This window comes from Hakea prostrata, chromosome 7 (genome assembly GCF_041222555.1).
Source record: "Hakea prostrata isolate BN-2017 chromosome 7, UWA_Hpros_2, whole genome shotgun sequence".
NCBI lineage: Eukaryota > Viridiplantae > Streptophyta > Magnoliopsida > Proteales > Proteaceae > Hakea > Hakea prostrata.
This window is the reverse complement of record NC_142606.1, coordinates 18,712,189-18,738,438: the sequence shown is the minus strand read 5'-3', so window position 1 is coordinate 18,738,438 and position 26,250 is coordinate 18,712,189. Positions and strand designations below refer to the sequence as shown.

Below are 26,250 nucleotides of genomic sequence, written 5' to 3'. Positions count from 1 at the left end.
TATGTCTTCAATCCTATTCCAAATAGCCATCTGTATCATGGTGAAGGTAAGGAACGCTGTGATTCTTGCTTAAAAAACAGACCGAACACGTTCAAGTTATTGGCTCGTCCGACCCGGCAGCATTCATGAGTCACTCGTTCAACTGTCCCTCAGAGACACGGTCGAGAAGTGCCATGCATGGTCGCCCCCCGTCCTTTCTTTCTCTCGGTCCCACCCAGCTGAAAAACGGATGCTCTTCAGTTCATTTTACTGTTGGGTTTGCTTTCATTTTGTTGCTATCGGATCCAAGTTCTTGGATATCAATCACACCGTAAGATTCAAACAGGTTCCAGATAGCGTACATTTTTACGGTGGCTGAGTTGGGCCTTTCCCTTGTAAAGCTTCTACAGCTATTTTATTCTCATATAAATACATTAAAAAAAAAATCTTGTGTGATGAGACAACAAAAGAGGTAGTGCAATAAACAGGCCAAAAAAAATTTAATTCCATTTAGACAGAGCAATAGACGGGCAGAGTGAATCACAAAATGTCAGTGCTAGAGAAGCAAATTGTATTCATGATGGGATTGGAGAGAGATGGGGGTGCAGAAGAACAGAACGAGAATCCTGCATAACTCTTAGACCTAATAGAGCTTTTGCCCGTCTAGTTTTGCTAACTTCAATCCAGATACAAAAAAGGATTTGTATTTCTGCTTTGGTTGACTTGCAGAACGTGACCAAGAAAACTGACGCAACCAACATGATATCAATCTATCTGACCCAGCGGCAAAAACTTGTACCACACCAGATTTTCATTCCTTTTCCTTGAAAGGGCAAACCCCGCCTTGCAGTGGTCTTATTCCTGCAAGGAGGGCAAAATCTTCCAGTCCAAATGAATGATATCTGTGATCCTTACTTCCAGCAACGTTGGCCTGGCCTCTCATTTCAAGAACGGGGAAAAAGGATAAAATAGACAAAATGAGAGGGCTGTTGGAGCTCTAAGTGACATCTCACAACCACCGAAAATTGATCACATCAAGAAACTGAATGGCGACTGTCACCTCTCTATGATGTTGTGCTATCAAGATTGCACTGCTAACCTCTGTAAATGCTCAAAGAATACTTGCAGGCTAACATCATCCGTGAAGATCACATCTGACCCAGCAGCTACCTCATGGGTAGAGTTATATGTAGCCGAGGGATTCAATCTAGCCAGAAGGAATCTTGCCTGTAGCAGGATTAGAGATCAGAAAAAGCTTCTGATGGCATCAACCAAACATAGAAAGCATGGAATAGCAGTAATTCTCATACAAATAACTAATAATGCTTGGCAATATAGTAGACATTTAGAATAGATGCACCATCAGATACTTTTGTCTGTGGACTTTCACAATAGAGTTAATAGTTAACAGAGAAAATGCTGATATACTGTGGATAAAAACATTCAAGGTGCTGTTTACCTCCTCTAGTCTGGGGACTGCAGCAAAGACCAACATTTGTCATGGTTTAAAAGTTACTGAAGCCTCTGACCTTAATGCACCAAGGCACGAACAAATAAATAATCAGGAGCATACACTTTCACTATCAACAGTGAATAGGCTTCAAAACATTGGAAGCCAATACCACTTTTCTTTTTCCTCTCAGCTCCTCAGACATGTTCTTATTCTCCTTTATAACATATTTAACATCAAGCATTTTCCTGGTCTAGTTTAGCTGCTCGCCTATCCACAAAATACCAACTCTTACAAGCTTGGCCAGAGAACTACATCACTCATATATGTTTCAAAGTGATACCGGTAGCATTTCTTGGACAGGACCATACCCTTGGGAACCGGACAGAGAACTGGGGTCAAATCTAGGAATTGGTCGAATAGAATATTTTGGATTTTTCTAGGCGATATTTGTTTGCTAAATCTAAAGTGGGGTGGGAAAAAGGAGTGGAAAAAAAAACTTTTCTATGAAATCCCAACGTATGGCTTGTTTGGTTCAATGGGGTGGGAAAGTTGGCACACAAGCTTCCTTAATTTAAGGAAGCTTGTCTGCTGATGTGGCATGCTACCTTTTTTCCCACCCCATTCCTTTTCAAAGTTTCACATATTTAATGGCACTTTGTGGAAAAGTAAGGCACTGTTTGTTTGCAAAGATGGGGTGGGAAAAATAAACATGTGGGACCCATATGTCATGGGGTGGGGGAAAAAGAAAAGAAAGGAATCGATTTTGTGAAAAAGTTTCAAATGTGGGTCCCATTTTTTTTTTTTCACACTTCTCCACAAAATCTCACCTATTTAGTATTTAGTGAGACTTTGAAAACGGATGGGGTGGGAAAGTTAGCATGTCACGTCAACAGACAAGCTTCCTTCCTTAATTTAAGGAAGCTTGTTTGCCAATTTTCTCACCCCAGTGAATCAAACAAGCTACACTTGGGGATTCCATGGAAACGTTTACTTTTTCAAACTTTTTCCCACCCTAGTTCAGATTCAACAAACAAATGGTGCCTCGCACATATGGGTGTCTTAGGCACAACAAAAGTGGAAATCACATTTGAAACTTTCTCACAAAGTCCTTTCATTTCCTATTCCCCCACCCCACTTCATATAGGTCCCACGTGTTTATTTTCCCACCCGACTTCTGCAAACAAAATTTATTTATTTACTTTTCTGAATCTTTGTATTGTTTCAGTTTTAGGAGTTTGATACCCAAAGTACAGATTTTAAGAAAGAACCGAGTTATTACATGGCTTCGGTTGCTTGTGTGAACCCCCTCTCTCCTCCCTTTTCTTCTTACGTCTTCTCTTTTTTCTCATTTCTTGTTACCCCTTTGAGTTCCCAAGCTCAGATCCTATTTCCATGGTACCTAACGGCCTCTCTTTTGAATTCACTCTCTCCTCTGTCCCCCATCCACGACGTTGGGGTGGGTGTGAGCGTCTTGGAACTGAAGGACCCAAACCCCTGGACTTCATTCCCCATGTCCCCTACCATCGGGAGTTACTGATCTGCAATAAAATGAGAGCCAACCTACAACTAGTTCAGATTTCAGACCTTAAAAACCATGTCCTCACTTGCTATGTTGTGAGGGATCATTAAGAGGAGGGTTCTAACTAGAGAACCAGAACTTGAAATTTCAGACCTGACCATTATCATACAAGTGAGTTTTCACTTGGAATCTTTCCTGACTTCTGCTGGTTTCAGGACAGTTCTTCACTAATTTGAAGGTTGAACACAACCTATCATGCATTGTTTTTTTAACCCCTTTCTGCAATGCCCCTCCATTCTGATTTCAGACTGTCTTTACTTTTGGTTTTCTTCCCTAGCCCTCCATTCATAATTCTAATCACCTATATATTGTTCCTCCTATCTAAAACCAACCTTGTCATTTAAGATTACCTTCAATTTACTAAATTCCATTCTATTCACAAAAATCAAGACAAAAGACTGACCTGGGAGCCATGCTGATCACAGACCACCAATCTTGGGACAGGAAATCGATCTTGGATTATCATTTGAGCATCATCATGTGGTGCTTGCAATAGCTGGGCAAAGGCCTAGGAAAGGCGCCAGAAAAAGAAAAAAGATAAGAAAACCATCAAGAAACACTAAGATACTTCAGAATCAAACACTTCATTATATAAGGTATGAAGCCATGTCACACCAAAAATCAATAATAGAATATGTCAACCTTCCACTCTTCACTCAACAAGCTGAATTCTAGGTGCAAACGTAGACCAGCATGAGAAAGAAGAACAATAAACCAGTCTTAAGGATCAGAATGGTCCTCTCTAATTCCAATGCGGATCAACTAATCTTTGCCAATCCTAAGCTGACATTGACCATAAGCAAGCTTGCATCAACCAACAGAAGCCAGCTAAAACTGCTTGCCCCAGCCAATTCTTAGACTCCCTGTCTGAGAGTGATGAGTGCATACCTGATGTTCTGGCTGATTTTGGTAACCCGCATTACGCCACTGAGCAATCGTCATTCCATGGAATATAACTACACTGAAATATGCATCCAGCAAAAGGATACGATCGGCAGCAATAGAAGCCACATCCAACAATGCTGGTGAAGGAGGTGAATTAAATGAATATGAAATTAGCGATGGCTGTATCATGACCACAGAATTAAGGATATGCTCCCTGTTTAACAACATGCGGAAGTAGGCAGTCTCATCTGGACTATTGTTGAAAACCTACACAACCATTTAACTATATAAATGAATAGAAGGGAAACAGGAAAAAGAAATATCGAGTAAAAAAATCATCTCCACAGCTCACCTGAAGAAACTGTGACCGCCGGAGATTAAACATGAACTGTGGAAATAGTGAGAAATTAGGGTTCAATGTGAAAGAAGCAGGATCGTCCTTCCGATAGTCACCAAATCTGGAACAAAGACGGATGAGGGACCGATCCAGCCATCTTGTAGCATCAAACTCTTCCTGTAAGCATGACAGTTAAATAATACGTCTTGGAGTAAGCAACAGTACATAAACTCAATGAGAAAATCTTCTATGAATTTTATTTTTTTTTTGGGGGGGGGGGGGGGACTCTATTATCAGTCAAAGAGATTCACAAAAATAAAACAAAAATAAATAATAAAAAGAGAGAGAGAAAGAAATATAAAAAAGATTTGATATGGTAACAAAAGAATGAATACAAGACTAATGAAACGCACTTCGAAATGGCAGAAAGACTTCTGTTTCACTGCTTTGAATAACTAAAGCTGAAAATATTTTTGCTCTAGTAGGATAAAATTCCTCCATACTTCAGCTTAAATATAGATAAGGACCAAGAACACAGTATTTACATGATCTTAGTGTTTGAAATTGCATGTCAGTGCATACCAAAAAAACAAAAGAATAATGTCAGTGTCAGTGAATTAAACTAATAAACCTAAAACTAAAAGAGCTTCTCAAACAGATGAAAAGGATAAGCAAAATCAGCAATTAACCCATCAAACCAGCCCCCCCCCCCCCCAAAAAAAAAAATAATAATAAAATAAATATCTGAACAAAATTCAAAAGTACCTCCATCTCCATTTTTAATGAAGTTAACCTTGCCATCACAACAGCAGCAGTCTCCTGATCAAATCCATCAACCAATTCCTGCAAATGGATAAATTGACCATGTGATATGTCATATTGTGAAATACAAAGGGAATAACAGGCAATAGTCAAAAAAGATATCAGCCAAACATGAAAGAAACTTGCAATTTTCAGTGACTAAGACTTGGTTCAGTTGAAAATCAAATCAAAACTCGCAGCCTTTAAGCCTTGAGTCTTGACTGGTAAATATACTCTTCATTAACAAATGCAATAGTGGATTACTGCTGCGAATAATAAGATAGAATAATTAAGCCTCGTTCACAGAAAAGTTGCAGTGCACAAGGCAAGGACTTCATGGATCCCAATGCATGGAAGGTTCTCAATGAACTACACTTTGCAAAACAATTACTGAATTTCATGCATCTAACCTCTGCATTGGTAGCACTATCTACCCATCTCCTTGTAACAGTCATTACACGAAGCCTCATTTGTCCCTCAGGGTTCTGATAACTGTGGTAAAAACAAACAAAGACCGGGCGATAAACTCAATGTCAAGGCAAAAAAGTTCCAAGAAAACTGAAAAACAATTCAAAGAAGGCACTTAATGAAATGCAGAAGCATACTTTGTCAAAAATTGCAAGTACAATTGTGGATTTAAACCTCCTTGTGGGTTTGACCGATCACCAGGTGAAATATCAAAGAAGACTGTCAAGCAAGTCCTCTTATCAAGACCACACATCTTCCATGCGGTTGTGTTCCCTTGCCCAATAACTGTATCTGCACAAGAAGGTCCTTTCTGCAATGTTTCAAATAGAATTACAATGTATGTTCAGCACAATATCCTAAGCAATAAAATTAGCATACATAGATGACAGCTTAAAAATTATCTGCTGCACATGCAAAATTCAGAGAAAGATCACATTTTATGTGGTAAATGAGCAACCTTCTCCAAAGAAGAACATGGACCAATGATTCCCTGAATTTTGATCTCCTTTGAACAGTTGATCTCAAGAGTCCCACTGTAACAAGTAGTATAGAATGAGGACCCATAGTGAGAAAACATCTAGTCATTATAATGCCCATTAGCCAAAATGTTTACCCATCTCAGCAAACTAAACAAAATTGACAAATATGGCATTGGTAATGCCACCAAATAATGATCCCAAAATATAAATAAAAAACAGAAGCACATCCTTACATTAAGAGCAAGTTAAATCAGCTTTCCAAGAAATAAAATGATGCAAACACTATGGATCCAAACGTGCAACGTTTGTAAATATTATGGGAAACTTAAAAATTAAAAATCGATGCACCCATGCACCTGCCCCTTCCCCTCATACACATTAATAAGAGGAAGATAAGTCAGTCTTCCAAATAATAAACTGCAGCAAGCCGTATGAACCTGAATGCGTAAAACTTGTAAAAGTTGCGAGAGATAAACAACCCCAATGCATACATACACCCCCCCCCCCCCAAAGAGAGAGAGAGAGAGGACAGTAAAAGAGAAATCCAAGCCCGTATTCTTTTGCCACCCAACAGCAGCGAAAAGACCACCTTCCTGAGAAGAAGATGAGCATGAAGGGCACATTAAGACAAGCAGAGAATTTGCCATTGTCATATGGCCGACATGTTCATGACAAACTACATTCAATATTATTGATTATATCAATCCAGTAGCAGAATTTACATCAGATGTAAACGAATACACAACAGGGTATAAACAACTGCATCATGCTATATACTGTTAGTCTGTTAGAGCAACGAAGCGCAGGACAACTCACTTGAAGCAAAGGCCAAGAGACTGTTCACCATCCTCAAATACACGTCGGAAAGAGTCTTTAAATACAGGATGCCCAAAACTTTCAGCCAGAACAACAAGTCCACCAGTCCTTTCAATGACTACTTTCATCTCTGCAACCCCAACCTGAAAATTATTGTATCATTAAGGGCAAAGCATGATTCTACTAGATAATGTGTGCAAGCTTCCTTTCTAGAAATGATGACCCATTAAGAAGATAAAGTTAAAGGAGGAAACATCAGGAATTCATAGTATTTTAAAAACCATCCAACTAGGAACACTCTAACTGATGTGCCACATGCAACTTCATGGTGCCACTTTCATCAAAATAAAGAACTCTTTAAACAACCAGATATCCACTGAAACACCACAGAAGGATTAGGTAATATTATGATGATTTTTAACTTTTTGCCACTTAAATCAACTGTAGAAAGCTCAGATAGGAATCCTATCCAGGAAAGAACGCATGCAGCCCTTACAAAATCTGACAACGACAACTAAGAATGCAAATTAAAGATGAAACCAATCCAAACCTGATCAAGGGCAGACGCAAAAAGATCCAATACATGTCCCTGGCTTACAAGCTGCTTGGCAAGGTTGTCATAAAATTTCACTGCTTTATGAAAATGCGGTGCAGCATCCTTGTCAAGATCTTTATGCGAGCGCACCGGCTCGGACTGATCCTTTGACACAATCTGTAAATTATTCATTCCATCAATATCCAGAATTTGTCAAATAGAAGCAAACAAGATCTCACAAACTTATGAAGCAAAGCACCAATATCAAATTTTCATAGAAGATTTTTGCAACATGAAACAGTACAGGAAGGAAGCAAGAACCAGTTAACATAAAAATGTTACAGGAGATGGAAGCCTTTCTGTAACTCCCAAAAAAGAATTTTGCAGTTGATTTTTCTTCTTCTTTCTTTGGGTGGGCAAACACAGTGAAAAACTGTTTCAAGGTCCAGTTCATTTTTGTCCTCCCAAAGAGAACTAGGCCATGGAACCCAAAGGAACATAAATGAACACGCTAAGGAAAGAAGCCCTCCTTCCTAACTCAGATTCTACCAAGAAAGCCATAAAAACAGTCATTTGTTTCTTTATCATCTTTAAGACCTGAAAATGGGCATGTCCAATAAACTTAGCTTTCTAAGTCACGACAGAGGTATATTTGGCTTCACATCTTGGAAGTTCAATACGTAGACACCGTTAATGGTTCCTCCTCTTAGATTCATAATCTAACAGTTACAACCGATCTCTCTCAAGAAGCTTGCAGGCAACCATTTACAAGAATTGTATGCACAAAGTTTTGCTATTCATAATGAATGACAAAGCAAAAAATAATCATGACCTGGACATAATGCTCTTTTGCATAGAGCAGAGTTGTGGATATAGTATTACCAATGCAGCGTTACAGAATGTGTGAAACCCGAGCACTTAACCACAGATGATAACACCATCTTTAACAGCTTTCTTACACATGTTATTAATATGGGAGGTGTTTTAAAACAAAAGACAAGTTAATGTACACATCAACATAAGGATATGTATGCATCCTCAATTTAGATTTGGGGACAAGACAATCTCAAGACATTATATTTCAGGGTTCGCTGTTTAAGATCACCAAAGATGCAATTCATAGGTTTTGTTGTCTTAACCGGATAAAAGATCAATCTCACATTACTGTTGGGTCCAATCAAACAAAATTTGATGGTGTCTATAAGAAAACTAAAGCAATATAGCATTTCGACAGAATGGGAAAAACCAACAAGAAGACTAACAACGTCAAACAAAGACAATAATTAGTTTACCATGCCAGGGCCTTCCGTGCATGGGCCACCCACTAAAGCTATAATCCTCGCACCAGTACCAGGCAAGCAAGCCCCTAGAAGACCTGCAGCAACACTAAGAGCAACACCCGTGCACCGCGATGCCCGATTTCCAGGTTGCACCGGCCATTGATCCGGTTGTAATTCATCAAGTAGCTGAAATTTTTCATTCAGAAAAGACGATCCCAATCAAAATATACACGAACCCAAATATCTTAATATCAAAATTGCCCAAATAAAAACATTATCATAAGAAAAACCATTTCAACCCCAACAACAGATACCTAGGCTTACCGAATCAAGGGCGTACTCACAGTCGGAGGCGGGAAGCAAGAACCGATTAACAAGAGCCGAATTAATCAAGCCTTGCTGAGTCCCTTTGGGGGTTCCAGGTGCAGGCCTATGAGCAGAAGTGCTGAGGCCCAATTGATCCAAAACTTGATCCTTAGAGATATCTTTCGTGCCACGGAAGACAAAAACTTTGGTCAGATCCGAGAATCCAAGCTCATGAACCTGGACCTGCGTACCAAACGAGATGAAGCCAACCAGAGCATTATCAGGCAACAACCCAACAGCCTGTTTAAGCGCAGATTTGGCAAACGCTAATTCTTCCTCAATGACACAGGTATCGAGAAGGAAGAGAAAAACTGAAGAGGCAGCGCCCGGGACTGTGGGTGTGAAGGCGTATTCTACGGTCGTATATTGAGGGTAGAGCTCCGCAGGTACATTGGTTTCGGAGATCATTGAGTAATGCTGAGGGAAATGATTACGTTGAAAGCAGAAAGGGCAGATCCAGATTTTGGCGGTGAAATCAACACGGCAGTACGGGTTGAGGACGCAAGAGCAGGTCCTGCAGCGGAGAGGGATGTAGGGAAGGGTTGGCATATCTGGTTGGGGTCGGATCGGAGAGATCGTCGCTGCAATTGGGATCACGCATTTGCTTGCTTCTACCTTCGTTTGTGGCCATACGCCCCATGTCATGCGAACTCCATCGAAACCTTCCGGGTCTGAAACTGCCATCTCTGCCATCTCTTCTTATTTCCAACACAGACAGTCTCTCTTTCTTTCTCTGAATTGCAGAGCTTCTTCGGTTTACAGTTAAAAAAAAAATCGAATTGAGACTTCTTCTTTATCTCTCTCTCTCACTCTCTCCGGACAGAGATGAAGAGGAAGAAGAGGCGACCCCTTGACCGGAGCAGAAGAGGTGAAAGGGGTCACCGATGAGAATCTAGAGGTGGAGGGAAATTGTGCTTCTGCATGCCTTGAGAAGAGAAAACGAAGAGCGTTTATATTTGCTGGTTTTGGATTTTGGTTTGGCGACGTATTGCCCGTGGTGTCTGAACAAGAATGGGTCACTTCACTGTAATTCATTCTTGCCGTTCTTATTATTATTATTTTTTTTTCCGCCATTTTATTTTCCTTCCGTTAAAACTGACGACGTGGTGCTGGTGCCCAATTGCAAGCTCGCACTCTAAGACCTTGTGCATTCATCCCTTGGATTCGAATCGAACCGCGTGATGCACTGGGTCGTAATTACCATTTTTTTTGGTAACATGCCGTAATTGTACATTAAGGCTGCGTTTATTTGCTTTTGGGGTGGAAAAAATAAGGGTGAGAAAAATCTTGAAAAAAGCAAATTTATTGTACATTTACTTAAAATTTTAAAATTGTAGTTTATTTGGTTGATTAAAATGAGAAAGTTAGAGACAGGTGAGGTGGCAAGCCAATTTTTTCACCCTAAGCCTATTCAAAATTCCTACAAAATGTCTAGAATTTTGTGAAAAAAATGGTGAAAAATTAAAAGTATGACCTACAATGACTGCTTTTCCACAAAATTTATTTAAGCTTGTGGGTGATTTTTGACAACATAAAGGAAATAAATGGATGAAGAGGAATTCATTTTTCCACTTCTTTTAATTTTTGTTAAAAACATTTTCATTATTTTTTTTTTAAATTTTAGTTATTTAATATAAGAGTTAAAATTGCTATCATGAGAATTGCTTGAAAAAATATAGAATAAAATTGATATTTTAAATTTGTATTTTAATTTTTTATTGAGTAGTCACTTAACCCAATTCTTAAGAATCTTAATAGGAAAGGACATTAAAAAAAAATAATAGTAAATAAAAGTATACATAATTGATTACAAAACGGAGTGTCTATATCAATTTGCCCATTTGATAATTAAAGTCATTCTTCTAACCCAACGGGGTTGGTCCAAGTGGTAAGATACTGGGTTCGCTTAAGTAAGGTTCAGGTATCGAATCCTTGTGGATGTAAAAAATCCTTACTTCGAGGTCCCAATTCCCAAAATGACTAACAAATGTGGTTCAGGTATCAAATCCTTGTGGATGTAAAAAATTATCGGTTTATAAAAAAATCGGTTTTTGGCAAACCCAAAAAAAAAAAAAGTCATTCTTCTTGAGTTACTTCGAGGTCCCAATTCCCAAGGTGACTAACAAATGTGGTAAGATCCATAATTCTTAGTAGAGAGGCTCCCTCTGAGAGATGTAATCCAGGTGCGCAAAAATTGGATGAACTTCAACAAAAAAAAAATATAAAAAATTTATATTTATTAGAGTCGACGGGTAACCAGTAATTTGATCTAGACACGTATAGAAAATTAGAAATTAAAGAACATAACGTCATTCGTAGGAGAAATGCAGAATCTGATTAACCGTTATTTTTAGTTATTCCCATGTTAAGAACATCGAAATCGGGGGAATAAATAGTGTCAGTGATGGAAATTAATCAAATCTCACTGAAAACTCAGCGATCTGCTGAAGAGGATCGTACGGTCAATGCATCACAAGGCCCAGAGTCGAGGATCGGTCAGAATTGATTCCCATTCCAATCCGTTCCACAGTCCGATTCCGATTTCTGAAACGTCGATTGCTCCTTTTTAATTCCAACTATTGCCGAAGTTATGGCAGTCCAGTTACCAGTTCTTATTTTGGGGCTTGAGAGAGAGATAGAGGGAGTGAGGATGGAAAAGATGAATTTCCGGTGTTTCTTGATGATTGCTTCGGTGGTGATTGCGTTGGTGCTTTCGATAGCTTCAGGTAATCCATTCGAATCAGATGTAGCCTCTCATGGATTCTGAAAGCAAGATTACCCTTTTATTGTGTTCGGAATAAAAAGATCTGAGTTGCCGTATAAACTTCCATTGACCATTTCGACGCCATTGACGAATTATAACTCTGTTTGCTATTTCAGCTTCTGCGAAGAAATCCGGTGATGTCACGGCGCTTCAGATCGGTGTCAAGGTAATTGTTGCTTTTACTCCTGCTTCAGATCGGTGTCAGTATCATAGTTTTGATCTTTCTGCATTGATAGATTCCTATTTGATGTATCGTGTTTTATGAAGCTACGCCCTCCATATGGTTGAACGAACCTATTGTTTGTTGCGGCAGTTCTTCCATTTTTTATTTTTTTTTGGAGTAAAGTTCTTCCAGTTATTGAATTGTCCATTTGCTGAGTTTATTCCCAGGAAACCTTTTTGAAGCTTTATTGATGCTTTATATGTATTATACTTCGACTAATTGGCAAGTTTAATCTTCAATGGAAACCTATAAGCAATTGCCGAAGAATTTAATCGAAATGCTTCTGATGCTTGGTGAAATCATATTTATAATTTCACATCGTGAGATGGTGAAGCAGTTTAGGTGATGCATGAGTGAACATTTCTGGTGAGCGTTGCATCCTATTGTATGCAGAAAATGTTTGATTTTGTTGTTTGCCTTTTTTCAAGGGTTTGATTGGGATCGGAAGGTTTTGAACTTATTGCTGGGATAGCTTATATGGGAAGGACTCTGACCTTTTTATTTGAAAAAAAAAAGGGTAAAGGGATTAGTTTCCCTCAAAATCTATCTTGACAGTTACGAGTCAGTAAAATTTGCATAAGATAAGAAGTCAGAGAAATTAATCATTGCTTTATTTAGGTAAGACGGCTCACTTGAGTACCTTGACCTATGCAGTAGAGAACCAGAATAGAGGAAATTTGTCAGCCTATCTATCTATAGAAGTCTCTTTTACCTCTAATTTTCCCCTTCTTTCTAATTTTAATTGTTTAGGGGGGGAGATCCCAAGGAGTCAGAACTCTACATTGTACATTAAGATGTCCGTTTCTCATGTGCTAAATGTGTTTTTTTTTTGTGTGTGTGGTCAAAGTTGTTTAATCCAATTGGTTTTCTAGGGAGTGTTTCTTATCTTTTCTTTTTTCTTGTTTTTTCCAATAGAAACAAATGAAGGCTTATTTAAAATTCATTTAATGAGAAAGAAGATCAGTATCCCAAAGTTGGTGACTAAGTTTATGTTAGTTTTGCTGTCCCAGTGATGCAGAGAGTGCCCATCTTAAATTTATTTCTGACCTCTATGATGACTAAAGGAGAAACTTTGATGCACTTATCCTTTTCCTTTTTTGCATGATTGAGTCATTTATCTTGTGTAATGGTGGTTCAAATGAAATTGTTGTATCATATGTGGGACTATGCCGCTTGTGTTTGGTTAGTACTAAATTGATAATTCCATAAGGAAGTCCCCACTACCAGTTCAGAGAAAATTAGCCCCTGATTGTGTGACAAATAGTGAAGAAGCTAAGGAATATTGCTGTCTGAGGTCTTAAGTTCTGCAGAATATGAGATTCAGAAGATCACAAATGAACCTATTGGAAATTATAAAACCAAAATTCATTCATGGCTTTATGCATGATCCATTGATTTAAGTAGAGTCATATATGATTATGAGGAAAATGGATGTTCTGTAGCGTTTTTTTTAATGTCCTTGTGATCGTTAAAATTGCTAATGGTGGAAGATATTATGGTCAGAAAGAAAGGAAAATAATAGGAAAATTTCACCAATCAATGTCTGGTTGAGACTGTCATTGATTCGATTACGTAACATCATTGAGATTATTTTGACTTTTTATAGTAGATTAGTAGTAACAGCATGCAACTGAGTTGTGTCTAAAAAACTCGTTCTTTCTTTACTGGGTGAAGTGCAAACAAAACATTCTTATTCGTGTGCATGTATCTACACACGTTGCAATGCAAATTTTAGGATTTCTTTTGTAGTCTTGTTTACTTTTTTGGCTTCTTGATTATCTTTAATATATTCTCCCTCTCCATTATTGCAGCATAAGCCAGCAACTTGTGAATTTCAGGCTCATAAAGGTGATCGAATCAAAGTACACTATAGGGTAAGTGTTCATGATTCTTCAACTGAATGTTGAAACTTGAAATCTATGGTGGGATGCTGTAATAGGAAAGAGAACCTGATAACTTATTCAGCCTGGACACCTGTGTAAAATGGTCTGGATTAAAGTTCAAAATGTAGCATTCTAGAGTCTTTGCTTGGTTCACTTTATTGCAGTGTAAATTACTAAATTTTCACCACGTCAATCTTTTTGTTACTTACTGATAGATAGCTTGCTATCCCTTAAGACAGGCATTAGATGTAATTTTTAGTCTGCTGAATATTTTCTCTGAAGAGATCCATCACTTCTGCCCTCAGCTACAGATGATTTAATCAGAAAAATAGAACGTGGCATTGGTGATTTGAGGCTATGCTTTTATATTGAAGTTTTTATACTTTAGATATGATTCTCCCTTTTGGTTGCCATTATTGTGGACTTGGTACACTGAACCTTTATTGTAGAAAGTTTGATGTACCTACATTTTCTTTTGGGAAAGAGATTAAAAATATAAAGTGTCCTTCACATTACGGTTCCTTAATTTCATGGTTGGTGGACCTTGGCAGATCCTCCTGGAGGTTGGCTGATCAAGGTCTGTGGCACTAATAATTTTTAGTTTGGAAAGGACACTGCTAAAAGAATGGAGTAAAGTGTCTCGTTATATGGGGCAGACAAAAGTAAAGAATGCTCTCTGGTAATCATAACCAAGTGCATGAACTTCCATTATTGTCACTTGAAGTGGGACCCGGGCATGGGTACACGCAGGGTGGGATTGAGTTTAGCTTTTTTTTTTTTTTTTTGGGGGGGGGGGGTCCTGATGGCCATCTTATGTGTTTGGCTATAAATTACTTATGGAGTCATGGACCAGCCTATTCACACTCCTAGATCAAGGCAGGATTTGTGGTAGATAAAAGGGCTTGCCTAGTACCATTATTTTTGGTTTCTATCAGTAATTTGAAATTCAATAGTTGGAGGCTCATAGGAACAAAATCTAGTAAGGGTTCTGGCAGGATAGGATGGAAACTGAAGAAAGAGGGAAAAAACAGAGAGAAGTGAAACGGAAAAAGATGAAGGTTGATCAATAGAATGAATATGAAGAAAAAAGTGGGAAAGGCTAGACTAGGCAATAGAGTGCCTTATATTTTAGCCTTTGTATCTCGTAGTACCTTGACCAACTTCCAGTCCAATAGAAGCAAGCCCTACGTCCAGTATGTTGTTTTTGAATATATCTGCTGGCGGTTGCTGACATAACTAAGCTATTCAAGAAAATTTTCAGTTTGGAATCATAAATTAAACCTTAAATCAAATTAATATCTCTCCATTATCTCTTCTCTCATGTGGGTCTTTTTCCACTACCAACATGCATGTCTCTTCTTTCCCTCTGCTTGCTTCAAATTATTCCCTGACAGTGTTGCCACTGGTCTAACCCTCCCCCCCTCCCCCCTCTTATTTTTCTCCTTGTCCTCCTAGAAAGAACAATAGAAGCGGTAGAAGTTTAGTTTTGCATACTTTTATCTGTACTGGAGCTTCTTATTTTAGTGTTTGCTAATAGCTGATTTGGTCTTTAGTTGTCTTTCTTATCATTCATCACAAAATCTTCATGTGGCTTGCTCATCATACTCAATTTAGCTAGTGTTGTTTGTACAATGATGAATGACGATTTTATGGTTTAACTGAAAGGGTGCAAAATGGTACAGCAACTACTTATATTACATCAATGACAAGAATAGTGGTACAATGTTATTGTGAAAGTACTCGAATGGATTAGCAAGCGCATATTATCATCACTGTTCATGGTTATTCATGCCACAATGCTAGGAAATTGCTTATTTGTGAGATTCAGTAACTGATGGGACAAACTTTGCCTACCTGTTACTAACAATATTCCAAAGAGCAACTGTTTTAAACAACTATCCTTCTTGGTGTCCAAGAACCATGATTACCATTGTCTATCCAACACTTGAAGCTAATCTGCCTCTTGGATTAGATGTTTTCTGGCTTGTATTTAGATGTAGGTGTCTTCCACTTACCGCCATAAAGAATTATATCTATACAAGTTTTTTATATTAGCCATTAGGATTCTTGTACTGGCCATGCATTTCTTATTCCCTGTTGGCCAAAAAAATATGTTGGGTCCTTTGAATGTTTGTTCTCCATCTTCCTTGAAATATAATTTCAGTGTATTGCTATATTAACAGATTGCACCTTTGAGATTTCTTGATTCCTTGAGGTAGCTTTAAGTTGAGAATTTGAAGGTCTTCTTGTAATGTTGTTGTTACTGTCATTATTATTGTTGTCGGATACATTTTCTAGATGTCACTTCTAATGAGGGTATCCCAACTTATATTCATTATCCTTTTCTTTTCTTAGTCTGATTTGATGAGTTCTAATCAATATTTGTTGATGCATAAGTTGTTTTGGAATTTATGTTTTCCCAAAAGATTGTGTCAATTGCTATTAATTCTGCTTGATTTTGTGAATGCAACCATCCTTTATTCTCTCCCTCCTTTTGACTAGTTTACTATATCTGGGCAGGGAAAACTCACCGACGGAACTGTTTTTGATTCTAGTTTTGAAAGGGGTGACCCTATAGAGTTTGAGCTTGGCAGTGGTCAAGTGATCAAAGGTTTGAATGAATTACTCAACTATTATTGTTTTACCTCTATTTATTTTTCTCAAGAAAAAGAAAGCTTTGGGGAGAAAAAGGATAAATGATGCTCTTGCTTCCAATTCCAGGCCAGGATGGGTAGCTAATTCATAATGATAGTAAACATTGTTAAGTCTGGGTTCTAACGGTATTCTAGTCTTACATTCACACTTTTTTTTTTAAAGAAAGATTGAAGTCACCAGCCAGGTGCAGTAAATAATTATCTGTGCTTAATTATTACTCCTAATTCCAAAACTCAGTGGGAAAGAAGTTTCATTGCTTGTTTCTGTTAGATATACATGTTTTATCGTAGGTAGCAGTTTAGCATACAATAATAGTGTGAAGTCTTTATCTGGAAAAGGAGTATGCGTTGAATGTCTCCTCTGTTCATACTAATGTTCTATTTCAACTAGGCTCGTATTTTGTGGACTTCTACTCAAAATGGAGGAATGTTTAAGTTGATACATAATTGATAAAAAGCTGTATTTACTTGATTCTTCCAATTTTCAGTTTTCTTCATCTTCTTATACAACATTTTGGCTAGAAAATATGTGAATCCCTTGTTATATGTTTCCTATAGATTTTTGTATCCACTTCTACTAATTTCCTTAATTGCAGGATGGGACCAAGGACTCCTGGGAGCATGTGTAGGGGAGAAGCGAAAATTGAAGATACCTTCAAGCCTTGGCTATGGGGAGCAAGGATCTCCTCCTACTATCCCTGGTAATACCACTTCTTTTGACCCTTGTGGTCCTGAAGAACTTAAACTTGAGATTGTTATAGATGTGATGTAGTATTAAAATTGCATTACCTGTGGGAAACATCTTCCTATATGAGAATCATCTATGGGCATTGTGAGGGTGTTTAGGGAAATACTAAAACCTTATAGAGGCTTGTGAAACCTAGAAGGATGGATGAGCCATCCTCTTTGGGTGGAGGAAAACTTTGTCCTCATTCTATTGAATGATACATTTTTTCTTGAGCTTTACTATGGTGAAGAAAAGGGGAAATTGGATCTGGTATGCCAACCCCGTTAATCGTGAACTTTGTGTCAGTTTTTTCTTTTGTACAGATCTAACCTCTAAACTCTTAAAACAGTGTGAAAACCCATAAATTTGAAAAGTTTCTCATTTTTTGGTTCACCTTCCGTCTCTTCCCATACACTAACTAGTTTGCATTCCATCGCAGGTGGAGCAACATTGATTTTTGATACTGAGCTCGTTGCAGTGAACGGGAACCCATCAAGTGGAGAGAAGGCCACAGATGGTGACACTGAGCTTTAGTTGAAGGGACATTCCTTCAGAAGTTATGGAATGCTAAAATTTAATGAATATGAGGGGCTGGGGTGGAACTTTTCGGTATTTCAGCCTCCATTTCTGTTAGAAATTTTTAGCTTCGAATTCTCAGTTTAAATTTGACCTAGTTCCTTCGGCCAACGTAATTTTTATTTTTCGGTAGAAAACAAATTTGTTGATCAGCTGAACTAGTATAACCATTGGCATCTAACTTGCAATAACTTATTTCTTAGAAGCCAGGGATATGCAGGATTGGTAATTTGCCAGAATAGTCGGTAGTTCAACTGACAAGGCATACTCTTCAATGCCATATCTCTAGACTTGAACTCAATGTAAGTAAATTTTTGCTGAATTCTGAATGTACTCTTCAATGCCATATCTGTTTAACGGTGAGTTAATAAGCTGGATTCCAGCCAACTCAATTTGGAGCTTCGTCCTAGAAGAAACAGTTAGAATCGGTTATTTCTTGCATCTTGATTGCATGATAATCGGTACATTTATCCAAAAATCACTGCTTAGGGATCCATAAAAATGATTCATTATTGGACACCAGAATAAAGGTGTTAATATGGTATGTAATTCGGTACGGTACCGTACTGTACCACATTTCAAACTGTCATATTGAAACTGTTCCGTAGTAACTGTACAGAAATTATACGGTACCATATTTTAAAAACGGTTTATTATGGTTTCGGTATGAAATCGGTACGACAAAAACGGAACGGTTCGGTGTATCCGTGTATGGTATAGTATGATTTTGAAATAAAATACCCATTCTTCTAATTTGTAATATTACCGTAATAAACAAAAAATATTGATTTCATGAACGTACTTGATGGTTTTCCCCTTCACCTTTCGTTCCTATTAAGAGTGATTAAGGTTCTAGAAAGTCCTATCCTCAAGTCTAGTTATTGCAAGCAATCCCCAACTTAGTATACCATTGGAGAGAATTGTTGTTCGTCATACTCATACTCACAGGTAACCAAAGCAAGCAACACTTGCTAATGTCACGATGCCTGGCTCACTTATCGGAAATTTCACCACTCTAAGGAAGCAAAACCTACATGTACCCATCATAAATCATTATCCTGCATGCATATCTCTGGTTTAGTTGTTTTCACTCTCAACACCTAGTTGTGCAGCTGTCTCCATCTGCTCAATGTAAATTTTCAAAAATGAAGGGAGTTTTTCCTATTTTGCATTTTTATTCAATGCTCAGTGGTTTTATTACCAATTAAGGACATAGTAATCATAAGGTTAAGAGTTGATTACAAGAATCTGAACTACCCATAATTGTTTCAGAAAAATGATGGGCTTGATTGGGGGATTCGATGAACTAAGACAAAATTGATGAAGCTGATTAGCAGACGAATGGAAATCAAATTACCCAAGCAAGATGAAAACATAACATTGACAATCAATTGAAAATGAAACAATTTTTGTTTTTTCATTTAAACAGAAAGCCTCCTATTTTTCATTTTGTGATGTTTAACCAGTTAACATTTAGCCAAATAAAAAAGTGGACGGATATTTATGAAACAAATAGATCACTGAACCCTGCAGAATTCAGTTCCTTAACAAGTATGTTTGGATGATCTGTTGGCAGCAAACAAAACAATATCATGTCAAAAAAGAAATTAAAAAAAAAAAGCACATATTTATATGGGAAGTGTTACTGTGTAGGAATTGTATACCAAAAATTAGAACTGTAGCATGTTCTATCTTTTACATCAGCAAGTTAAAGTTTTGAATACGTAACACTTTTCAAGAGAAAGAAAGTCACAATTGTCATTTGTCAAACAAGCATAAATATTTTATTCCCCATTTATGGGTATTTTGGGACCTAGGGTTATAACTTATTAGGGTTTAAACTTTAAAATTAAATTATAAAATTAAATTTCAATATGGTACAAAATGATATTCAATACGGCACCGGTATTTGATAATTCAGTACGATATAGCGGATATACAATATATACCGACTACACAGTCTGAAACCGAAACCGTACTATACCGAATTCTATAAAATGGTTTTGGTGCATAACATACCGAATTTGAAACGGCACGATTCAGTACGGTTAAACGGTTTCGATACTGTATTGACACCTTACACTAGAACTAAGTTTTCTTCATATGTTGGTAAGTTTTATTTTTTTTATTTTTTTTGGTAAGTATTAATTCATGGAATAGGGGATTGCTAGAAGAGGAATAATTTAAAACAATGCCTCACTAATAAACAAAAGTGAATACAAGCTTCAGCATTTAGCAAGGTTTATTAGATCAGGTCAGCGTCAGTTCAAAATCATGACTTTGATTGATGCTACTTGTCTGTTGTTCCCGTTTCCTGTACCTCTTCTTCAGCAAGGGGCATCAAATGGTTAATTTTTACACTCACCTTTTCTCTTAGCTCAACAAATGACACTCCTCTTGGTTGTAAGAAAGGTATCGTCTTTAACAACTCTAGTTGATTTAAAGTTAATTGATTTAAAAAAAATTCCAAGCCGCCTCTAGCATTTCCATTTTCCGATTTTGAGCTCGAATCTGTACATTCCTCAAAATCTGAAGAGGGAGGTCCGCATAACGGGCCTCGAATTGAGACTCACCCCCTGGAGGATCAAAAGAAGAATGAGAGATTAATTATGTAGTGCTTGTTGTCTGTCCCTTGCCTATTGGAAGCAATGCTCGATAGTATGAAATATTTCCATTTAACTTCGGATCATGTATTGTACAATAACTCAATAAGGTACATGACTTCCTAAGAACCAATCATATAGAATTTAATGTCCTACAAATATTTCATTATAGCACCCATGATTGATTATATGCAATACACTCTTACGGCAGACCTTGCTTATGTCCTACAAATTTAATGCGCATGACACGGTTAGAAAAATTGTCGGTCGTCTGATCGAGATCTCGATCGAAATTTTGACCAAATCTTAATCCAATTATATTACGCATTAATGAACCAAAATAATGCCACTTATACTTCATCCCTGATAACTGAATTTTTTTTGTTGGGTAATATCCCTAATAACTGAATCGCTACCTGCAAACAGTTTCGGGAAAAATATTTGTCGAAAAAAAGGTGCAAGTATTTGATTTTATTTTCGATTTCACCCACACGGGGTGAAGCGCAGAAGAAATTCTTTCTCTATTTTTGTCAAAAGATATCTCTGGAATCATCCCGACTTCTTCCTTTAAACTCGTTTAAGAACTCTCTAGAACCCAGCTTGGCCTCTCTCATCCAGGCGATCGTTGGATATAAAAAACCCTGTTCTCTGCGAACCTCGCTGCTGAAGTGATTAACAAGTCTGTATAGTTTATTGTTGCTTCAATCACCTCTGCAATCGTTCTGCATTTCTTGGTTTATCAAACCTCCTTTTTAATCTTTTAATTTCTGTTTCGCTTTTGTTAATATATATCTGTGAAGACAATGGATGAGTATTTCGATATCCCACAAACTGGTGAGATGAGCGATGAAATGGATCTACCGGATGAAGACGTTCCAGTTCCCAAAGTTGGAGATGAGATAGAGATTGGGAAACAGGGATTGAAGAAGAAACTTGTCAAGAAAGGTGAAAGATGGGATACCCCTGAAAATGGTGACGAAGTGGAAGGTATCTTCTGAACTTCTTTATGCTGTAGCACTTTTAGTATTGTTTGGAGGGAATAGTTTTCTTCTTGGCTGTCTCGGAAATGGATTTATCCATGTTCTTCGGGAATGTTGATTTGCAGTTCATTACACTGGAACCTTGCTTGATGGAACCAAGTTCGATTCAAGCAGAGATAGGGGCACACCATTCAAATTTACGCTTGGCCAAGGTAAATCTTTTGTGCTTGTTTTCTTGTAACCCATTTTCCTTCTTTTCAATTTCGGAGGAGAAATGTATTGCTCCCTTTTTCTTGTCTCTTGTTATGAGATTTGTTAGTTATGATCACGGAAGCATTGTTGCTTTGATTGTTTATTGTTGATAATTTTGTATGTACAACTCTGGCATTTGGTTCAATCACAAGCGGAAAGTGAGTTTTATAATCTAAACCATCCATATTTTGATCTGTTAAGTTTCGCGAGGTGGTTGGTCGAGAACTGATTCCCAAAAATGTTTGTACAATATGACTGTAACAATGCACTTCCATAATTGGGTAACTCTGGGGAAGGTTTTTCTTTGTAGTTGGAGAACATGAATAATCCTACTGTTAGGTTACTCTAAATCAGATTCCGTGTAATGTCTTACAAAAAATGCTTGTTATGGTGAAGCTACTGTGACTGATTTTTAAGATATATATACATGTAGGCTCACGATTCTAACGCATTATGTTTGGACTTAACTAATTGATTTGAAGTTATCTGAATGACTTGAAGGATTTCTAACACTTCATGTTTGGATCATTCAATCTCTTGATTAACAGGACAAGTGATCAAGGGATGGGATCAAGGTATCAAGACTATGAAGAAGGGTGAAACTGCCGTCTTTACCATTCCTCCAGAGTTAGCTTATGGTGAATCAGGTTCCCCTCCCACCATTCCTCCTAATGCCACTCTGCAGTTTGATGTTGAGCTGATTTCTTGGGTTAGCGTCAAAGATATATGTAAGGATGGAGGAATTTTCAAGAAAATACTCACCGAAGGAGAGAAATGGGAGAAACCAAAGGACTCTGATGAAGTGCTAGGTATCAATTTTCTTTCACTGGTGTTCTACTCCGACTTAAGGTGGAAATGGATCCTTATGTGACTTCCCTCATTTTCAGTGAAGTATGAAGCACGGCTTGATGATGGAACTCTGGTTTCAAAGTCTGATGGAGTGGAATTCACTGTCCACGAAGGTCAGTTTTGAAGGTTCATATTGAATGTTAGCTCTTAGTCATAGAGTCGTCTCCTATCTTGTGTGCCTGTGTGTATGTGTATGCCTTTTGCTTTTCTGAAATTGCAACTGTGCAAACAGGGTACTTCTGTCCTGCTTTATCCAAGGCTGTCAAAACAATGAAGAAGGGAGAAAAGGTACTTTTGACAGTGAAGCCACAGTGTAAGTTTCTTCAGCAGTTACATGTTCTGTTTAAAACATTGAGTGTCAACTCTGTTGTATGACTGAAGCATAACGTTGTTTGGGCACAGATGCATTCGGAGAGAAGGGCAGGCAAGCTTCTGGCGAAGAAGGTGCTGTTCCACCTAATGCCAGTCTCCAGATAACTCTGGAGTTGGTCTCTTGGAAGACAGTTAAAGAAGTAACAAACGATAAGAAAGTGTTGAAGAAAATACTCAAGGAAGGTGAAGGCTATGAGCGTCCTAATGAGGGAGCTGTTGTCAAAGGTGAGTCATAAAATCAGGGAAATGCTTCATACAAAATTTCTAGAGAAAAGATTAGGTTTTCTCAAAAAATTTGTTTCTTTTTTCTTTCTACCAGTGAAGTTGATAGGGAAGTTACACGATGGAACTGTATTCTTTAAGAAGGGCCATGATGAGGAAGAGCTTTTTGAGTTCAAAACCGATGAAGGTAATTACTGTGTATTGTAATAATCTTCTCTATGCACGCGGATTGTTTCTCTTGGCTGTAACTTAATGGGGAGACTTTGGCTGTTCTCTCAAACAGAACAAGTTATTGATGGGCTTGAAAAAGCTGTTCTGACCATGAAGAAAGGGGAGGTTGCCCTGGTGACCATTGCACCGGAGTACGCTTTTGGTTCTTCTGGTTCACAACAGGAACTTGCAGTGGTTCCTCCCAATTCAACTCTATATTATGAAGTTGAGCTTGAGTCCTTTGTTAAGGTATGCATTTGAGCCTGTTTACCTTGTAATTTCTTTCTGTACATTGTGTGTGTTGACACATTATTGTGCGAAACAAAAGCAGTTGCATTACAAATTCTTGATTAGTGGAATGATGTAGAAAATGATGTTGTAATAACCTTCAGGAGAAGGAATCTTGGGATATGAACACCCAGGAGAAGATTGAAGCAGCTGGTAAAAAGAAGGAAGATGGAAATATACTGTTCAAGGCGGGTAAATATGCCAGAGCCTCCAAGAGATATGAGAAGGTAAGTGCTGTGGGGTTGTCAACAGATATTCTTAGTAGTTGTAGTGATATGTATGTTCTTTATGTTGAAATATTAGTAGTTGTAGCGATGTGTATGTTCTTTATGTTGAAATATCTTATTGCTGGAACACAGGCTGCAAAGTACATTGAATATGACAGTAGCTTTGGTGAGGAGGAGAAGAAACAAGCCAAGGCATTGAAGGTTTCTTGTAATCTTAACAACGCAGCTTGCAAGCTTAAGCTGAAAGATTACAATGAAGCACAAAAGCTATGCACCAAGGTACGTAATTGAGCTTACATTCATTTTCTTGTTGCAAAATAGGGTCTGCTCTTTGTAGTTACTCTTGTTTTGCAACTCTGGAATCAATAAAATCTAACTTCTTAATCCACCAGGTTCTAGAGGTGGAGGGTACAAATGTGAAGGCCCTATACAGGCGTGCTCAAGCATATATCCAAATGGCGGATCTGGACTTGGCTGAGTTAGATATCAAGAAGGCTCTTGAAATTGAGCCCGATAACAGGTATGTTTCTACAGAAGCAGTCCCTATTATCTTATACAAATAGAAGATTTAATTGAGCTTAAGGGGGGTCATTTGTTCAACCTTCCATGTGCTAGCAGAGTTTGTTTTCTGATATTGTGGGACTGTGTGTAAAGCTTGGAATCTTATTTATAGAGCTAGTTTCTTTTACTGGAAATAAAACTTGCACATTGCATTCTTTCTGCTAGTTGGCATTGGTGTTCTCATTATGATGTATGTTACACAGGGATGTGAAGTTGGAGTACAAGGTTCTTAAGGAGAAGGTCAAAGAGTACAATAAGAAGGATGCTAAGTTGTATGGCAACATGTTTGCCAGGATGAGTAAGCTGGAGCAGCTTGAAGCAAATGTATGTTGCTGAGACCCCTTTAGAATGAGAAATATAGCTTTTTAAGTTTTTATTATTCAACATTGCTAGGGCTGACATTTGTTTCGAACATTCTTGCAGAAAGCAAGGAAGCAAGATGCCGTGCCAATGAGCATTGACAGCAAAGCTTAGAGATGTTGATGACGAAGAATTGGGGATGTCTTAAATCTTTAGGGTTTCTTTCTAATGTGAACGCCGTTACTTGAGTTCTTAAGAAATGGAAAGACTGCGAGTGGAGTGTGTTTTAGGGAGAATTTAATGTTTAGAGTTGATTGACAACTGGTGTCTTAACGAATGTACTTATCTACTATGTGGAAAATAATTGTTTAAAAGAATATTCATTCTTCTAATTCAATTTTTCTGGTGTACTGGAATACGGTTTTATTGAAAATTTTCAAGGTTGTCTGGTCCTTAAATTACCAAGTAATAGCAATGGATGTTCTTTGTTTTTATATGCATACAATGGCAGCTTCAGTCATGTCAAGAGGTAATTTGACAGTTTTCTGCTTCTAAACTCAAGGAAGCTAATTTAGGCCTACAAAATATCTAGGTCTTTTCATGGAATTTGGGGTGTCTAAGGTGGAATCTTTTCAGTTATTCATTCAATGAGTGATAATCTGGCAAGAAGATTTGAGGGTTGGTCAAGGGGGATTCTTTTAAAAGCAATGGATCTCTCATTCACGAACTACACAGCCTCACAATACACTGGATTTCTTGGAAAAGGTTTGACTCAATCCAAATGTTTTTCCAATCCAAATGTAATGGTGGTATAAGCTTGAGGGATCCAATGATGCAAAACAGGGTTTTTTTTGTGTAAGGTTTCTTGGAGAATCTTTACAAATCCTCAAATGGAGTGGGTTCAATTCTATAAGAGCATCTACTTCCCAAAGGTATCATTTCTTGAGGCAAAGAAATGTAAAAACCCTTCTTGGGGGTAGAGAAGTATTTTAAAAGGGAGGGAGGTGTAGAAAATAAGTTTATTATGGAAAGTAGGAGAAGATATTTAAGGATACAAGATCAATGGATTTCTCCATACACAAAGGCATCCTCAATGCCCTTTTGAGTGTGTGGTTGATTTGATTCATTAAGAAACTCGGCAATGCAGAGAGCAAGAGATAAGGACATGGTTCTCTGAAGAGGATGCAGCAGCTATTTTATCTATTCCCGTACCTTTTTTTCCTGGGGAGGATGGGCAGATATGGCGGGCAAGTAGAGATGACCCTTCACGGTAAAATCAGCTTATAAATTGCAGGAGGAAATTTTTTAGATTAAAGAAAATGCAGCCTCTTCTTCCTCAAATCTAAAGTCTTGGCAACAAATTCTAGCAGTGTGTGGACAGCTTTATGGAGTTGTAACACAATGCCTAAAATAAAATTAAAAATGCTGTGGAGAGCAGAGAATGAAGGAATTGCTACCGCTGTTGGGCTCCATTTGAAGGGATGAAAGTTGAAATAATATGTGGGGAATGTAGCAAAGAAGAGGGAATCAACAGCACATGTTCTTTTCTATTGCCCTCTAGCTCTAATGGTGTGGTTCGGC

At 37.8% G+C, this 26,250-nt stretch overlaps 3 protein-coding genes across 3 annotated transcripts; 2 read left to right on the top strand and 1 right to left on the bottom strand.

The window, feature by feature from the left end:
* Positions 1-15: 15 nt before the first annotated feature.
* Positions 16-9,995, bottom strand: LOC149010295 (protein transport protein SEC23 E-like). Its single transcript, XM_089161299.1, has 12 exons — positions 8,937-9,995; positions 8,625-8,798; positions 7,348-7,509; positions 6,798-6,940; positions 5,960-6,035; positions 5,640-5,812; positions 5,445-5,526; positions 4,999-5,076; positions 4,249-4,410; positions 3,900-4,163; positions 3,415-3,519; positions 16-1,206 (listed from the first exon to the last, which is right to left on the bottom strand). The coding sequence occupies exons 1-12, from the start codon at positions 9,669-9,671 to the stop codon at positions 1,060-1,062; spliced, it is 2,301 nt and encodes a 766-aa protein (XP_089017425.1). The 5' UTR covers positions 9,672-9,995; the 3' UTR covers positions 16-1,059.
* A 1,565-nt stretch (positions 9,996-11,560) lies between these two features.
* On the top strand, positions 11,561-18,196 carry LOC149010294 (peptidyl-prolyl cis-trans isomerase FKBP15-1-like). The gene is made up of 6 exons (XM_089161300.1): positions 11,561-11,704; positions 11,859-11,908; positions 13,777-13,839; positions 16,369-16,459; positions 17,099-17,203; positions 17,669-18,196. Exons 1-6 carry the CDS (start codon positions 11,569-11,571, stop codon positions 17,761-17,763), a joined length of 540 nt encoding a protein of 179 aa, XP_089017426.1. The 5' UTR covers positions 11,561-11,568; the 3' UTR covers positions 17,764-18,196.
* Positions 18,197-20,792: 2,596 nt separating this feature from the next.
* On the top strand, positions 20,793-25,136 carry LOC149010293 (peptidyl-prolyl cis-trans isomerase FKBP62-like). The gene is made up of 14 exons (XM_089163806.1): positions 20,793-21,087; positions 21,209-21,395; positions 21,514-21,600; positions 22,189-22,449; positions 22,528-22,602; positions 22,722-22,802; positions 22,892-23,086; positions 23,181-23,270; positions 23,367-23,542; positions 23,686-23,808; positions 23,941-24,087; positions 24,201-24,328; positions 24,573-24,693; positions 24,793-25,136. The coding sequence occupies exons 2-14, from the start codon at positions 21,212-21,214 to the stop codon at positions 24,841-24,843; spliced, it is 1,719 nt and encodes a 572-aa protein (XP_089019932.1). The 5' UTR covers positions 20,793-21,087; positions 21,209-21,211; the 3' UTR covers positions 24,844-25,136.
* Positions 25,137-26,250: the final 1,114 nt, after the last annotated feature.